Genomic DNA, 19,181 nt, shown 5'->3' with positions numbered 1-19,181 from the left:
CAAGGGAGACAGATGTGTCCTCATTTAAATTTTATATAGATATAGATATATGTATCTATATCTATATATATAAAACAGATTTTTTAACACCTGTAACATTTATAAGGTTGACAATACAAAAAAAAAAAAAGGCAAGATTCACAGGGATATATATAATCCTACTATTAGTCTCCCTAGCAACACCCTCTGTCCAAATCAATACAAAAGAACTAAATGAAGATCTGATTTAACATAACTTCATGTACAAAACAAAAGGAGGAGGGGGACAAAAACAAAGGAACTGTCTAAATCATAGATTATAGGCAGCAACAAACTTTCTATACTATGAGCTAATGAGTTCATGTGGTATCTCTGTTCAGTTTTGGGTAGCACATCCTGAGAGGCTCTCAGAGACAAAGGCGGGCCACCACCGGACACAGAAGAACGGAAAACAGCAGACAATAGTGGGCATGATTATCCCGAAGAAGGCAAAAGAGGCTCATGGCTTCAGTCTTCACAGCATGTCACGTTGCTCTCCAATTACCGTCTCGCAGAAGCTCGCCACCGCACTTAGAATGAGATGTGGGAGCTCTTCCCACATCTGGCTACAACCCTTCCCTCACGCTGCTCCAGCAAACTTTCCACAGACAGAGCTTATCCTGCGTCTGCCCCTTTGTGTAAAATGCTCTTCCGTCAGTCTGACACACTGTTCCCTAGGTCATATGTAGCTGGTTCTTCTGCATCCTGATCTTGGTTCAAAGTCACCTCCTCGAGGAGGCCTTATCTGACCATGTCTCTTCTAACATAATCTTCCTCCTAGTCACGCTCTGTCACATGGCTAACAAAAAAACGAAAGCATCAGATAATTATCTACTCCCTCACCCCACACTGAGATCTATGAAGATCACTGGTCTTGTTTAGGCTTGTTCCTGGTCCCTAGAACAGCACATGCATAAGAAAGGTACTAAAACTGTCTTTTAAATGATTCAATTCAGGTACTTTACAAGAACAATAAACAGTACATGAATTCCTTCTCCCTTTTCCCTTCATCCCTTTGCTATATCTTCACCACCAATACCACCTTCGTATTCACCTAAGCAACTTAATAGCACATTACGGTGAACGAAAACACCTTTATGTTCATGTATGATTAGAGATTGGGGCAAAACATAGAACAGTTATCCACATTTCTATTTTCATCAATTGGAAACTGAGAAGTGGGAAAAGTTGATAAATGGTTTGATCCAAGTCCTACAGTACAAGGGACATGTAAATCCAGATATCCTCCATTCTCTCCCAAACATCATGCTATTTCTCACACTCGGAACAAAGCAAGAGGAGAAACACGGCCGGCACATAAGGAGGGATGCTGTGTAGTCAATGGCAAGAATGAAAAGTTCCAGAGGACATCAAACTCTAGAGGACCCCGACTACTTAAGGACTCTGTACGACATTCTTTAGGCAAAGGGGAACAATCAAGGATTTGGGGGGGAAGTGATATAATCAGATAGTCTCTTTTAGGAAGGTAAGTCTGCTGGAAATGTATATAGTTGACTTTCTTAAAATAGTAGAAACAGGGACGCCTGGGTGGCTCAGTTGGTTGAGCAGCTGCCTTCGGCTCAGGTCATGATCCCAGCGTCCTGGGATCGAGTCCCACATCGGGCTCCTTGCTCGGCAGGGAGCCTGCTTCTCCCTCTGCCTCTGCCTGCCTCTCTGTCTGCCTATGCTCGCTCGCGCTCTCTCCCTCTGTCTCTGAAAAATAAATAAAATCTTAAAAAAAAAAAATAGTAGAAACAAGGGAGAACATTTTCCTAGTTTAAACATAAAGTCACTATGGATTAAGCAAGCGGGAAAAGAAAAGAGAGAGACTGTGACTCAACATATATGCTGGGAGCAGGGAGGAACTTAGAGGGCAAAGTGAAGGCCTCTGAGAATTTTTTTTTTTTTTTTCTATTCTGAGGATTTGAACATAGTCTGAACATCCAGCAACATCAGATTTTATATTTATAATTTTTAAGCCTATTCCTTGTTGACATATTTTTAATTAAGAAAAGTGGTTCTGAAAACACTATAAATGAATACAAATAAGTGATACAAATGAACAGAAAATTGAAAAATTCAAATGCTAGACAATCTTTTAAAGATTGTTAAAAAATAAGAAATGTTGGAAGTGTGAATTCCTATTTATGAATCAAAGTAAGAAAAAATAGCATCCTTTAACTTCATGTCTGAATAGTAATATATATTTTGGAAAACAGAAAATGTAAGTGCGTAACTGTAGCAAGGTGTTTTTAAAATCCTATTAATTTTTGCTTTTTTAAATTAAATTCCTAAAAACATCTCCTTTACAAAGTTAAATGAAATAGGGCTCCAAGATCAACTTCATTTGATGTAAAAACAGTATAAACTACACACAGATCTCACTTATTTGTAGTTATATTCAAATTTAGACCTGCCCTAGTGATAAATCATGCCCTACGGATATTACCCTAGTAAAATCAGAAAACAAATCAACACAGAATAAAATCTATAATTCTATCATATTTTCTATAAGCAAAATAATTTCACATAGATGCCACAATTTCAACTGCTTTTCCATAATCAACTCTTTAGAAGCAAAGTTAGGATTTGCTCTTAAAAATAAAAATTCATGATAATAATATATAAGGGTAATAATTCTTTTAGAAATAACATAAGTTGAGGTGCCTGGGTAACTCAGTCGTGAAGCATCTGCCCTCAGTGCAGGTCATGATCCCAGAGTCATGGGATCAAGCCCCACACCAGGCTCCTTGCTCAGCAGGAAGCCTGCTTCTCACTCTTGCACTACCCCTGCTTGTGTTCCCTCTCTTGCTGTGTCTCTATCAAATAAATATACAAAATCTTTTAAAACAATAAATAAATATAAGTAATGTAAGTCAACAAACATAAGTCTGTGTCAGGATTTATATCCTTGTTATTTTATACACATTCTTGGTTAGCAGACAATTTTTCCTGATCCTTCTAAATAGGTTTTTTATTGGGTCCACAAAGTCATGGTAGGCCAGAATTCAATCTTTAATTCTTCTGCATGTTACACTTTGCTTACTGAACTTTAGTTTCAGACCATCAAAATCTATACTTTGCAGAGAAGACAAGCAGGAACAAAAGACATTTTCTTATTTTAAGAGTATTTTTTTTTTCTCAAAATAATATGGGAAAAAGTACTTGTGAAAGAAATTATTTTTCTACTGGTTCATTCATCAAAGAAAGTGTCTCGCTGCTACTTCCTCACTGGCTGCATTACAGGTGTCCCCGTCTATTTCACATGCACACACATACATACTTACATAGCTACATAAAACTATATGACCCTAAGTAAAGTGATTTAGACAAACCCTGATATGATAGAATTTCTTAATGAATTTACTCTCCATATCACATAATTTGAACTAACACATCACCAAAACATGAAGATGCACGTTTGTCAACCCTGTTTGGAACTTTTGTACAAGGCAGGGGCAGGCAAGCTGAAGAAGTCCATTTCCAAAATTGCTGTTAGTTTCACTCCCCAGAGCCTTAGAGTCAGGGGACAGCATGCTCACAGTGACAGTCTGCAAAGCAGCATTTAAGAAACACACGTGTGCGCCTGAGCATGGGTAGGCAGGCGTGCAGTGTGTGTGTTTATGTGTGTGTGTACATATGTCTGTGTCTGTAAGTATAATTTAGCATTTCTAGGTAAACTAAGTGACAGAATTCTGTTAAAATATTCAGGTGAGTAACTAAGTGAAAAACATGTTACTTTTACTGTGAGAAATGACACTGACATGGAATAGTCTACGTTTTCTTCATGTTTGCATTGTTAAGAGTTGTAACTTCCAAATAAAACTTGTGAAAGTGCCACTAAAATGTATGCATTTCTTATCAAATCTTCTTAACCAGAAAAATTTTTAATGCTCTCTAAAAATAAATGTAAAGTGAAAGGGAACAAGACAGTATTACTCGACATCAGTTGAAAATTAATTTTCTTAGAACACTTGACAAAATAAAAACTCTGTGAAAATGGTAAAGTATTATCTTTCTATCACTCTTTAACCCAGGATCCAGTATTTTGTCATTCAGCAGTGATCGGTTGCCTACTTCTGTGCCAGATCCTGTTCTAAACATAAAAGAAATTAAATGACAAGGTTCAGGGCCACAGAGAGTCTTACTAACAAAGCAGGAAAAATTTTAAAAAGTCTAGTCAACCATTTTAGATGCTCATTTCACTACCCTACTATCTACTGTAATTCATTTATTCCTCATCAGGCCATTTTGAAGTTTTTTATTTCACATTTAAACACAATTGTATAAAAAGATTTAATGGTTTTCAGTGAAATTATGATACCAAAGATGGGGTACCATTAAATTAAAGTCAACTTATTTTTATCTTAATTCTTATTTTATTCCGGTTGTTACCATTTTATTTAAGTTTTATATTTACAAGAACAAAATGTGATATGAAGAGTTTTAAGAGAAGCTCTGTCTCTCTCTTTAGGTTATTAGATTTAAAAATTATTTCTTCCTAGTAATTTCTATTGTTTCTGAAGTACACAACTTTTTTCCATCGTTAACATAATGTAACAGCTACTACATTCTGTTCTATTTTAGATATAAGGGATATTGCTATATTATTAGTTTTAGAATGAATATACTGCAGATATCTTCAATATAACTTAGGAGAATATTATCCTCATTAGTTTTAGACCATCTTTAAGGTTTTCCCCTCTGTAGTAATCACATCGATATGTGTTATTTTAACAAACAAACATTTACAAATTACTACATTATTTTTAAATAGTCAGGTGAAGTACCCTTCCATGATATGGTTTAATCATCATATCTCCGTACAATCTCAATGTTGTTAAATGAAGAATGAAAGGAATGCTCCACAGCAACTGTTAAAACCAAGTTTGTTTATTAGTATTTTTTGTTTTTAACCAAATGTCTACCTGGGGTCTAATTAACAGAAGTATCCAACTGTCATGTGAATGGACACATTATGTTTAACAGAGAATGATAGGGATCTACTCAGAATCTGATGATTTTAAAAACAGTTGTCTTTAGACTGTAAGAGCTGGCATATACTTAGTACATCCCTTATGATGTTTTTCACCACACACATGCACACACAAGCACGCATGCACGCACACGATAACTGAATGAAATTATACTGTGTCTCTTACCTAAAGAATGTGCAGCTGTGGTTTTGGAGCTGAAAAACCGACCAAGCCCAAGATCTCCAAGTTTTACCACTCCAGTGGCTGTAATGAACACATTAGCTGGTTTTATATCTGTGAAGAGATGAAGGAATCAGGTGAAAGATGATGTCAGCTTAGGTATTTTCAAGGGATTAAAATACTTTTCATGGCAGAATTTAAACTCTATCTTAAAAATGAAAGAAAGTCAGTTTGAATTTTGACCCAATTGCTTCATTCTGGGTAATTTTGATAGAGCCTTATTATTTCTGAGTTCTTAGTCCTCTGATAAAGAAATAATCATCAATGCAGCATGATAGAGATTGCTCCTGATCTTCACTTAAAATGCATTTTCAAAGAAACTTTTGTGAAATGCAAAGCACAAAATAAATTTATGCCCATTTTATATCAATATTAAATATCTTATTAAACATTGATTTATTGATACATTTACATAAAATATAAAATCATAACTCTACTATGAACATAATTATTTATTTAGATGACCTTACAAATCATAATTGCTTAAATAAACTGTATTGACATTTTTTACACCCCAAAATCAGAGGATCAGTTCCTAAGTGATGCCATCTTTACATGCTCTGCCCAACTACTTGATTGACAATCAAGAATATATTAAGAGCTAATGTTAAAAATTAAGAAATGAAGTGGCCCTGATAGATACTGTCCGCTGAATCTTCCTTACACATAATCAACTGCTTTCCTGCACCTTTTCTTTTTTTTTTTTAAGTTACCAACATTATTAGCAGGATGCTCAGAAGAGGCAAAGCAGAACAGTAACTAATTCTCATTTTTCTTTAAAACTGGGCTCTACTGAAAGGTTTTTCATCCTAGTAAATGATAATTTGAAAATAAATTAACTGAGAAAGCATGATACTATGCTATGACTGGAAGGTATTTATTCTTAAATTGCCGAATAACCTGCATCACTTAAAACAACTTTAGAAATTATTTGTGGTTTTTATCCTACCTCTATGCATGACTCGTCGGGAATGCATGTGTTCCAATGCACTGCAGAGTTGAACAAAGTATTTCCAAACGGTCCTTTCAGGAATTAGCCGCTTTTGTTTCTTAAAATGCTTTTTAAAAAATTTAAATAAGAATTATTAGGAATTAAAATATCTTCAGACTACATTCTGACATGCAAAATGCCTTACGTCAGAAAAACACTTAGTTTTATCTATCTATTGCCAACTAAAAAGCATATGATTTCCCACAGTGAGATGATTTCAAGAATTTTTACCTGACATATTAGCTTGAATTTCTTACTATTATATCTGAAGTTAGCATAGGCCACATAAAGCTACATCTTTGTGATGTCCAAGATTTCAAAAAATTAACATCTATTAAAATAATTTCCTATCCTAAAAGGATGATGTCAAATTTCATTTTAAGAAACACAGAATAAAATAGTCTGAAAACCTGAAGGTAATTATGTTCATTAAAAGACAATTCTTCTCCTGACAGAAGGCTTCACTATAGAACTCCTTTTAAATATTGAACCACCTTGGTGATTTGAAATATCAGTTAATTTATTAAAAATTAAATAACAGATTTATGTAAAAAGTTTTCATGAATCTTTCTACTGCACATTACTTAAAAAAAAAAAAAAACAAAAAACCTGTACTTTGAATGGATGAAACCAAACTTCATAGAAGGTCCAGGAAGGTCCAGGCAAAAAGCTGAGCACCAACAACCTAGCTGGGAAAGGGTGGGCCCTCAATCACCCAAAGAACTACAAAACCAGAGGTATATATTTATGCCCATTTTCCTATATTACATTGTTAGAAGAATATATCTCCTTCAAGAACAAAGTTTTTAGTTTCCTAAAATTCATAAAGATTACATAAAAATTATTTTTCTAACACAAAAATGCAACTGGTTTCCTGTTTAACGATATTTACAAATGACCAACATGAAATACTACATATAAGGAAGTTTTTATGACATCTTCTGATAATTTTAACTTTTAAAAAACACAAATAGTTATTAACAGATATCAACATTTAAGTGCGTACTATAGTGCATTTTTTTCTGGAAAAGTTTTTGGAAGTTCAACTGATTTGATTTATTATTGAAAATGGAGAAACTATAATTTGGGTAATTGCAAAGCAAGTTTCTCTGTCAATTTTTTACCGCTGTGACCAGTTGAGGGCAGGCTGAAAGAAGAACATAGGGAAATCTGTTGATATCCCTACTTCATACTTAGCAAAAGATTATATCTACTGTCTCATATGTACTCACTATACCAAAAGGATAAATCTTCAAGGAAAAGCCAGTAACTTTAGATTAATGTTAACTATGGAAATGAATTTAGTAATTTCAAGGGCTATTAACATCAGTAGGAAAAAACAAGTAACAATTAGATGACCAGGTAATTAAAGAGCAAATCAGAGTATTACTAAAATGCTGAAAACCTCCCATATCATGTTTCAATATTCAGTATTTTTAATTGCAGACTGTGTCAACATCACTCTTCATTCTAAAGGGCCATGCTGCAAAATCAGTTCTATACACATAATTTTCTTTCAGATTTGGAATGAGTCCAAATAAAGCCTGTCTATGTGCTCTCCCTGATGCTGGATTAGCATATCAGAAGACTGTTTGATGTCAACAGGAAGATGGGGACCAGGTTTCTTTTCATTCAAAAATAAATATAATGCATCATGTAAGCTTCAGACCATGAAAGAACAATTTTATGCTTTAATACAGATTCTGAAATCCTCATAGTCATAATGAATTTGGCACATTACTTTTAAAGTCTCATTATTTAAACAATAAATCATATATATAGGAGAAAGCAGAATGAAAAAAATGGCCCTTAAAATGCACCGTTAGGGAAGATGTTATCAGACCAAGAGGGTCTGACCATTTTCATGTTTTTATATGCATTGAGACTGTCTCTTTGAACAACAAATTAAAGATGAAGACAATAAATTGATATCAATACAATGTTACCTAGACAGAATGACCTGGCAAAAACCTAAGTATCCAAATCAGTAACAGGTTTCTGAAGAATAATTTTATGAACCTGATTTGCTCATAAAAGAAATCAGAGGCAGTTTCATTATGTCATTGGTATCTCACAAATAAGTCTTATCTGTTTCACCACATGCAGTTTTCCATCACTTCTTAAGTGCAGGGGTTTGTTTTGTTTGTTTTATAAAACCAATACTTATGAGAAAAGCCTGTCTGTTCTGATGGTGGCACTGTTGGCCATCTCTTAAAAAGAGGATGACTGGAAAAAAGGCAATGAAAATTTTATTTTTTTTTATACTGGTAAAATTTATATTAGCATTACAGGGCAGAAACTTTCCCAATGCCAAAGTATTAAAAAAAAAAAACTTTTCTTGAAATTTATTCTAATATAGACATATCGGTTAATTCTTTAGTCAAATAGCATTACTGTTCAAAAATCCACTTTTTTTCTAAAATTAAGACAACCCTATGTAACTACTTAGCACTAGATTAGGAAAAAAAAAAATCTAATGCCAAGAAACAGAAATTACAAATGCACACGTATTTGTCATGTGGGAAGTTTTTAATAAAGCAAGAAATAACATAGCCGAATTTTTTAAAGGTTCGTATCAATAAGCATTTATGTGAAAAGGAAGACTGTCCAGTATGGCACTTTACTATATTTACATTATGAAACTGAACTTCAAGTTTTTTTAATCTGAAAATTAAGTATCTGAAAATTTACAAAGAGGTAGAAATTGGCACTCAGGTATACCTTATCACTTGGAATTAACTTTTATTTAGTCTTTTTTAAAAAACAGGATAGTCTTTTCACTATGCAAAGCTTCAAATATTGTTTACTTTATAAACCTATTTACTATCTCCATTAACGTCATTCAAGTAAATACTGAACATTATTCAAATTCAAGAAACAGACGTATCAAAAAGCTAGTCAATGTAAATATAAAAAATCACAGTATATTATATTCTCACTTATGTGTGAAAAGATTACCAGCCTTCTCTTAGGTAAAATTCAGCACACCTGGTAAAATATATTCATATTGCCACTTTAGCAATGTATATACATATTTATTAATATAAAAGAGGATGCTAAGGCAAGCTGCTTCCATTTGAAGATGCTGGAAAATAGTCACCCCTTTAGAAAAAAAATCACCTAACATCCTCCTCCAAATTAAATACCCAACACCAAATCCAGTAATATAGTGGATGATTGCATATTTAAGGACCATTTTTTGGACTGAGCTGGATGACTTGATATCTGCACTCTAGACCATCGATCCAAAAGGAACGTATACATTATTTATTTCTAAGTTTTGCCATTCTAACATTCCTTTCAAGAAATTTTGGGGAAAGCTTCAATGATATTACCTATAATAAGCTCACCCACAGAGAAAAAGCAGAAAATTATACTCCTGTTTTATTAAAAAAATTAATCTCCATGGTGTATCAAAATATTTAAGTCCACAGTTTGGTATGTTATTCTTTAAAGAAGAAAGTTTCAGACAAAACATCTAGAACAGCCAGGGCTGGCTTCATGAGCGATCTGTGTAGTCATGCAGGACACTGTATTTAGTTTAATGCTCTCTTGTTGCCATCCTGAAATTCTTAACAATTTTACAGTGAAGGACCCACAACTGTGTAGCTGGTCCCAGAATAATATACACGTAATCTTTTAGATTGTACTGCTGTAGTTAAAACAAAAACAAAAAGCAGCAAGTGGAATCCTGGGTACACAAGGCATTCTGCAGAAGATCAGGAAAAAGATAATTAAATAATGAGAAATTATGAGGTAATAAGAAAACTAGAATTACAAGCCCCAAGCCTATCTCTTCCAAGTAACTAACAAGAGGAAGTAAATAATTCATGTTAATATAAGGACATACTTCCTGCTTAGGAATGTCATCGGATATTTAATGTGCTACTAATATATCTATTATCTTTTATAAAGACCTGATTATCAGCCTTGACATAACTGGTTGTGTTACCCTGAGCACGCCACTTAACTAAACCTGGGTAGGCCTCCATTTCCTCCCTATATTGAACAGAGTTTAGAGATGAGCTATAAGGTTCCCAATGTCTCTAAAATAGAATCTATGGTTCTACAGTCTCAGGCACAAATAAAACTTACATAAAGAAATGCCTGCTTGGCACATTTTCACATATAAAAATAATGCTATGTCCTATCCCTTAAATCTCCAGTTAATAAAAACAAAGCAAATAATAATAATAGTAATACCTCAGAGATCCCCATAGATCCAGTTAACACTATAAAGGATCTTCACATGAGATGACAGGTAGTTAGAGAAACTTGCAATAGGTCAAACATTTACCATCAGAAGGGATGTTATGTTCCCAGACAAACACATCTCTGTAACTATAATGCATTTTCATAAGGCTATATTTTGCAATGGTTGTTTCAAAGAAATTCAATGCACAGAAACTGGGTGATGGAAAGTATAGAATGCTTCTGAAAGCGTAACTGATGGTTCTAAGTGTGATTTGTATTACGTATGAATCTTTCTGTAAAAACAATTTTCTTCTGAAGGGTATAAGGAGGTCTGAACAGACTAAGTCACACAATACTTGCTATACACAATTTTGAGAATTATATAAATGTGTAAAATAGTTATGTCTCAATTAGAATTTGGGTTTGTAATACTAATTTGCAGCATGTGAATATTTTCACTCTTGGCACTCTTGAATAAAATCCAGCAACGTGCAGTCGCTCTAGCAGGTGTGAAGCGGAATGGGCCTGGCAGCCATGAGACCACTGAAAATACTCATCACTGGCATCTGAGTTTATTACGTTGCTATTTCCCATGCAAGCTCCACTTGTCTTTTTTCCTTTCACGTAACGTCAGAAAACCCACTAAGAGTATACAGCTGTTTTTAGATTATAATTTAATAGAATACCAATATAATCTATTCATTCTCCCATACCAAAATTATGTGGGTAATTAAGGAAGCTGAAATATGTTTCATCTTAAGGTAGGAAGGGTAAAGATTTTTCTCTGAGCAATTAAGTCTTGAGGGGAAAAAAAAAAACCCTTAAGTTATTTAGCAAAAAAGAAAAATAAGCTCCTATAATGTTTTTTCTCCAAAGAAGTTGCCTTCGGAACATTAGCACATTCATACTGAGGAAACTTAGGACATTAAAAAATCAGTAAGAATAGATGAATGCATCAGAATTACTACAAGAATTAATCCCCGAACTGCTGCCACATGGTTAATTTTTAAGAGAAGCTTCTATGTTACTAAAACTAATAGAGAAGACACTTGGAAATCTAAGACATTTTCTCTGCTGCACTGGAGGACTAGAGACAGAAAGAGTGAGCACAAAAGCAGAAAGTTAATCTTCAGGAATACACAAGGTCACAAAGATAAACAGAAACATTTGCCTCTTTAATACATTCTTTCTGGTTCTGCTTTACCAGACATCAGTAAGATGCTTGAAAAGATATTTCAATATTCTTAATGGACAAGGGAAACACCACAGAACAATAATGAGACAGTAAAAGTCTCTTGGCAGAAATTCACTGGGGCGGGGGGAGTGGGGGGAGTCTGTATCTCTTCTCTATTTAACTGTTATAGCTACCAGTATGACTGCTCGTGATGTTACAGAAATTTTTAAAGGCAGTTTTAGGATCAGTGTTACCTTAAAATGTAAAGAGCAAGTCGTCCTTTAAAAATTATTTTCTAGGGGCACCTGGGTGGCTCAGCGGTTAAGTATCTGCCTTGAGCTCAGAGTCCTGAGGATCAAGCCCCACATCTGACCCCTGCTGGGCAGGAAGCCTGCTTCTCCCTCTCCACTCTCTTTGCTTATGTTCCCTCTTGCACTGTCTCTCTCTCTCTCTGTCAAATAAATTTTAAAAATAAAATAAATAAAAAATAAGAATTATTTTCTAATTTTCCCAAGTAAATATAGTTTTGAAGTTACATATCACCTTTTAGTTATACTCACAGAATTACATAATGGTCATTAGGATTTAATTTACTAAAATCCCCAAGTTCTATACTACTTTATTATATCAAAGTACTTAAGTATTGAAGAAAACCCAGGTGATATTTTATCAGTAACACTGCTTTTATACAAATAATTCTGTATAACACAGCTACATGTACATATCAATGTAGGCATAAATCTATATAAATACACAAACACATGGCTGCCCATGCATGAGTGGGTAACTATGTACATATACATATGTATGTAATATTCAATTCTGTATGGATTTTTTTTCAAATAGTGCCACTGATCTATAACCTTCACTTCCAAATAATTCTAAGGTCATATGCAACATAGACAACAATCTTATACAAAAGACTCAGAGGGAAACAGATCACATTTTAAATCACTGGCTATTCTCATAGTTGCCTGGCTTGGACTATACATTTTATCCCAGACACTGAAATGGAAAGTGTAGGTGTCCTTGTAAACTATAAATCAGAGTCATCCAAGATAGATGATACTACTGGGAAGATTTTATTGCTTTAAGGATTCAAAGGTCAAAAGTGTAAAAGACATCTCAAAGTGATTTTATTTCTAGTCCAACCTCTAAATTTGGATAAGTGCAAGTAAAAATGTGTCTGCAAATGTAAAAAGCAACCACACCAAAAAGGTGAACAAGATTTGTTAAGTTCTAATATTTGGAGCTAATAATTATCTTTAAAACACTGTTAGTATTTTAGCTAATTTATCAAAGCCTATGGTACGCAAAATTGTAGGACAACGCCCCCCCCAAATCCCGAAATTCTTGTATATAATTCCTCCGCTTAAGTGTAAGTTGAGTTGTGAATATGATGAATTATCATTCTTCTATCGTGTTGTCTTACATGGCAGGAAAGGTTTTGCTGATGTAACTAAGGCTCCAAATCAGTTTCTTTTGAGTTCACCAAAAAGGGTAGGCCTGGGCTAACCCAGTAAGCCCTTCATAAAAGTTAGAAATTCAAAGCCAGAGAGACTCGACTGCTGGCCTCAAGGGAACAAACTGCCAGGCTATGGAGAGGGCCATGTGGCAGGCACAGTACGAGACCTCTAGGACCCAAGGATGGTCCCCAATTGATAACCACAAAGATAGTCATGTAATTGCAAGGAAATTAATTCTTCTAACCAACGAGCAAACAAGGAAGAAAGCCCTAATCCTCAGATGAAATCACAGCCCCAGCTGGCACCTTGATTTCAGTCTTCTAAGACCTTGAGCAGAGAACCCACTAACCAGTATGTGAACTCACTTATCTACAGAAACTGTGAGATAAATTTGTATTGTTTTAAGTTGCTAACTTTGTGATAATTAGTCATAAAAGAAAAATACAAGTGAATTTCCTTTTTTTCTTAAAGATATTTATTTATTTATTTGACAGAGACATCACAAGTAGCCAGATAGGCAGGCAGAGAGAGAGGGGAAGCAAGCTCCCCGCTGAGCAGAGAGCCCAAAGCGGGGCTCAATCCCAGGACCCCGAGATCATGACCCGAGCCAAAGGCAGAGGTTTAACCCACTGAGCCACCCAGGCATCCCTACAAGTGAATTTCTAAACACCGTAAAAATCAACACATAAAAGTAACTTTATGTGTGTATAAAGTAAAGGAGTTTTAAGGCTTCTACCAAATTTAAAGGGAATGCCATATAAGTGGTAACAATGCAGAAAATTCAAGCTGCATATTCAGGAATATGAAATATATCTAAATATATTAAGAAAAGATAGTCTAGATCAGGAACAAAACAAAGATGCCCACTCTCACCACTCCTATTCAACATCGTGGAAGTCCTTGACAAAGCAATCAGACAAGAGAAAGAAATAAAAGGTATCAGAATTAGAAAGGAAAGAAGGAAGAAGTAAAATTGTCTCTATTTGTAGATGACATGATTTTATATATACAGAAAATCCTAAAGATAGAACCAAAAAAATGTTAACTCTAATCAATGAATTTATAAAGTAACACAGAACAAAATTAATGTACAAAATCAGTAGTGTTTCTGTATACTAACAATATGTTATCTGAAAAAGAAATAAAGAAAATGATCCCATAGCATCAATACCTATAAAATACTTGGGAATAAACTTAACCAAGGAGTTTTCTAGTCTAAAAACGGCAAGACATTGATGAAAGAAATCAAAGGAGGCACTAAAATAAATGGAAAATATCCTGTGTTCAGAGCTGGAAGAATTTTAGATTGTTAAAATGTTAATACTACCAAAGGCCATCTACAGATTCAAGGCACTCCCTATCAGAATTCTGATGGCATTTTTTATGAAAGTAGAAAAAACAATTCCAAAACTTACACAGAACCAGAAGATCGCCAAATAGTGAAAGTCAAAGCAATCCTAAGAAAGAATAACAAAGGGGCAGGCATCTTGATATATCAAACTTCTTGATTTCAAACTATACTATAAAGCTACAGTAATCAAAACAGTATAGTACTGTCATTAAAAACAAAGAGAGCAAGGAAACAGATCTGAGAGACTGGAAATAAACCCAAGCATGTACAGTTAATTAAATTTTGGACAAGGGAGTTAAGAATACCCAATGGAGAAAAATAGTCTCCTCAATAAATGGTGCTAAGAAAAGTGGATATTCACATGTAAAAGAACGAAATTAGAATGAAACCATTAAAACCATGAAATTCCTTAAAAAAAAGAAAGAAAGAAAAGAAAAAGGGAAAACCTCATTGACCTGGGTCTTGACAGCAATTATTCAGAAAGGATACCTAAAGCATAAGCAGCAAAAACGAAATAAACAAGGGTCATCATATTGAATTTAAAAACTTCAGAAGAAATGATCAACAAAGCAAAAAGGCAACCTATGGAATGGGGAAAAAAACTGCAAACCATATATGTGATAATGGGTTAATACTCAAAATATATAAGGAACTAATACATCTCAACTGCAAATAGTAACAATAATAATAATAATCATGCAATTTAAAAAATGGGCAAAAACCTAAATAGACATTTTTTCTGAAGAAGATATATGAATGAACAACAGATATATGAAAAAATGCTCAACAACACTACTCATTAGAGAAATGCAAATCAAAATCACAATGAGATATTGCCTCATGCCTGTCAGAATGGCCATCACCAAAAACAAAAACAAAAACAAAAACAAAAGATAACAAATGCTGCCATGGGACTCTTGTACAGTGTTGGTGGGATTGTAAACTGGTATAACCACTATGGAAAACAGTATGGAGGATCCCTAAAAATTTAAAAATGGAACTACCATATAATCCCACAATTCTACTTCCAGGAATATATCCAAAAGAAGTGAGAATACTAGCTCAAAAAAATATCTGGCATCCCTATGTTCATAGCATCATTAATTATAATACCCAAGACACGGAAACCACAAAAATGACCACTACAGATGAATGGAAAAAAGTTGTGATATATATATATATATATTTGTGTATATATTTATATGTGTGTGTGTGTGTGTATATATATATATATATATATATCGCATACACTCACACACAGAAGAAAATTATTCAGCCATTAAAAAAAATAACAAGGAAAACTTGCCATTTGCAAGGGATGAACCTTAAGGACATTATAAGTGAAATAAGTTAGACAGAGAAAGGAAAACGCTGTATAATTTCACTTATATACGGAATTTAACACATACACACACACACACACACACACATTCTCTCTCTCATAAAAAGAGACCAGATTTGTGGTCTCCAGAGATGGGGGGGGGGGGGGGAGAGGAAGGATGGGTGGAAGGTGGTCAGAGGTACAAACTTCCACTTACAACATAAATAAGTACTTGGATGGAATGTACAACCTGATGACTCCAAATACTTGTACTGAATAATATACAGGAAAGTTGTTATAAAAGTAAATCCTAAGATCTGTCATCACAAGACTTTTTATTGTATCTGTTTGAGATGACAGATGCTAACTATACTTACTGCGACAATCATTTCACAATATATATAAATCAAACCATAATGCTGCACATCTTACACTTACACAGTGATATATGTTAATTACATCTCAATAAAACATGGAAAAAAGAGATAGTCTTAACTTGTTATTTGGAATTGTGCCAAACTCTTGACACAAAGTAGATATCCATTTAAATCAGTAATCCATATTCACTAAAAATATTTCACTAAAAAAAAACTGCAAGTATAATGCTGACTGACTTCTTAGCCAGTGTGCTGTGGTATGAAAATCTTTTGACAGATAATAAACTTCAAAGTTTCCCCCTAAGAGATTTATTACATTGGGTTATATTGTATTTTAGTGACATTTTAGCAAAATGAAGGTTTTTATAAATATAATGTTAAAGATATGCAATTTCTTCTTTTGTCCCAAACTAACTTTTTAAGAGGTAATTATAAATATAAAAAATTATAAATAATTCAATGAATAAACCTCACGTTGGAAAAATGGGCTATGAAAAGTTTAAACACATTTTAGCAATATTTCTATTGACACCTTAAAAAAAAAAGCTTTTGTTTACACCCTTCTGATATTTGTTTCTCATCTTCTCTATACCAAATCTATATCACCAAATTTGTTTCTTTGCTGTACAAAGAGTGAAATAAACAGTATTAATAAGGCAAAATGGAGAAACTATTGGTCTAATTTAAGGTATGATAAAGTAAATACATAGTATATAAATCACAACTTGGTACACTGAAATCTGTTTTTTAAGAGTCTATTTTTCCTTTAAAATTCTGATTACTGATGATAAAGAAATATATGATGAAAAATTCTAGATTTCCTTTTATCCTAAAACTCATCTGGGAAGTATTTCATCTGACCACAGCCTCAGGTATTCCTTTGTCACTAATTAGAGAAATACTGAATATTTCAACTATAAATTGCTTAATTATATTTGTCAGCTTGCTCTAAACCAATTAATTATTTACTTGTAAAAATCTTTGATGCAATGCTATCCAGAGGTTCGTTTCTGGAATACAGACCAGGAGCTATATTTTCTCTTCTACCCCAATTAAGCTGAAGACTTGAGACAGTGAAATATATTGTTGTGATGCACTATGATTTACAATATTACTCCCTAAAAAGAAATGAATCATTTTCTTACAATTCAAGTATCTACTGCTGTCTTTTATAAAGCATAAGTCACCATCATGCTCCTTCATAAAAGAAGTTCCTATGACTTTTTTTTTCCCTTAATGCAGTCTCTTTTATAAAGATCAGCTTATAGCACAAATTAGAATGTTTAGAAAAGTACTTTTGAATTTCTTGCAGGGGAAAAATACCCTTCCTGCATCAGCTTGAAACACTGTCTTCTCTCTCACGGGCATACCATTCAATATCTTAGCAACTCCGGGTGAGACCAGAGTGAAACAGCAAGAAACAACCACCCATATTCACCTACTGGTCCCCAGAACAGAGAAGCATAGCAGAGGTCAAGAGTCAACTTGGAATTAAGGAAGAATGGGAGAGAGAGAGAGGGAGAGAGGAAATAGCACCTTTTACATACTCACTGACCATGTGATTACTGAGATACTACTATGAGCCAGGCACCTCCCTAGAAACTGAAGGTATCTATACCTTCTACAGGAGATATTTGTTGAGCATCTGCTCTGTGCAGGGCACTGTCCTAAGCACTGGGGATTCATGAGGTCCTCAAACAAAGATTCCTCCCTCTGAGAGCTTACATGCTGGATCCCACAGGTTGAGTAAATCTTGACAAACATCTTTACCACCAAGTAGAAACTCGAGAAGGATTTAAGAAGAGGTTTTTCTTTTCTTTTCTTTTTTCTTTTTCTTTCTTTCTTTCTTCCTTTCTCTCTTTCTTTCTTTCTTCCAAGACTTAATTCATTTATTCGAGAGAGAGAGTGAGAGAGAGAGAAGTAGCAGGGGGAGGGGTAGAGGGAGAGGAACCCCACTGAACAGGGAGCCAGACGCGGGGCTTGATCCTGGGACTCCAGGATCATGATCTGAGCCAAAGGCAGAGGCGTAACCAACTCAGCCACCCAGGCACCCCTCAAGAACCATTTCTGGTGGTGTTGGGAACAGGGTCAGGAGTGGGTGTCTGCAAAGAAAAAAATGGAACCAGGACAGTAAGTAGGAAAAGGCTGGTGGAGGTGGGAGTGCAAGACGGAAGTCAGGACGGTCTTCTTTCATCAGCCTACTTAGAACAGCAACATCTCCTCGTTGTCCTTCTTTATTTATCATAAAAGACATACATAAATGTAACCAGATGTCAGACTTTCTTTTATGGACTGGAATAGCTTTCTGTTATGGCCAATATGCTGAGACTATTCTAAGATCTGTAACTTTGCAATACAACTTTCCACCTTTAGGAGGGCTCCAAGAGAATCTGGGACATCGAACCCAGAATCTCTTACATCTTGATGAGGTAGACTAAGGGTACCTACAATAAAGACCAGGATCACTAGAGGCTTATACAATAATGTCTACTAGACAGGAACGAAGAATGGTATTACCAATTCTCTGAACTAGTTCAGTTCTATCAAAGTACAATAAATTGTTCTATAAATATATAGCTTACTAGCAATAAGTTGATATCTTTTATTTAAAAAAAAGTTTCCTAAGTAATCTTTTACATGATAGATACCTTCAAATTTTAGTCAAAAGCCCCAAGGATACTTTAAGAGTATAGTTATCAATCTACAACTGTATGTTACTATTCATTACCAAACACAGAATCTGTTGTTCTGAACGGATCTTACTATGTCCACTGGTTCAGTTAATTTAAAAAATTCCTTGAAAATCTCAACTGATGGCAATATCCATTTAAATAAGTGAGCTGAGTTCATCACCACAATAAATGTAAAAACACACTGACAAATTTCTCCTCCCTCACAGGTTTAAGAAATCCAAATCTGCTACAGATGCAATCACAGGGCTTCTATAAAGCACTCTGATCTTGCCCTAGTTTTCCCAAGTGGTAAAAGGACAGGAGTATTCTTTCAAGGTGAATGCTATGGACTCAGGCGTGCCTTGGCAATGGGCAGGGACAGCAACCTCTAGGTGTGGAGG

At 34.5% G+C, this 19,181-nt stretch overlaps 1 protein-coding gene across 2 annotated transcripts in view; it reads right to left on the bottom strand.

Annotated features, from left to right (window-relative positions):
- NEK7 (NIMA related kinase 7) overlaps positions 1–19,181 on the bottom strand; it is a 149,674-nt gene that overhangs the window by 34,637 nt on the left and 95,856 nt on the right. For both annotated transcript variants that reach the window (XM_059413044.1, XM_059413043.1), the window contains exons 6-7: positions 6,184–6,292; positions 5,181–5,288 (exon numbers count right to left, since the gene is read on the bottom strand). In XM_059413044.1, coding sequence (XP_059269027.1) covers positions 5,181–5,288; positions 6,184–6,292 — 217 coding nt within the window. The remainder of the gene's footprint in view (positions 1–5,180; positions 5,289–6,183; positions 6,293–19,181) is intronic.

This window comes from Mustela nigripes, chromosome 10, assembly GCF_022355385.1.
Source record: "Mustela nigripes isolate SB6536 chromosome 10, MUSNIG.SB6536, whole genome shotgun sequence".
Lineage (NCBI taxonomy): Eukaryota > Metazoa > Chordata > Mammalia > Carnivora > Mustelidae > Mustela > Mustela nigripes.
Note: the sequence above shows the minus strand (reverse complement) of the source record. Positions and strands in the feature narration are given on the sequence as shown.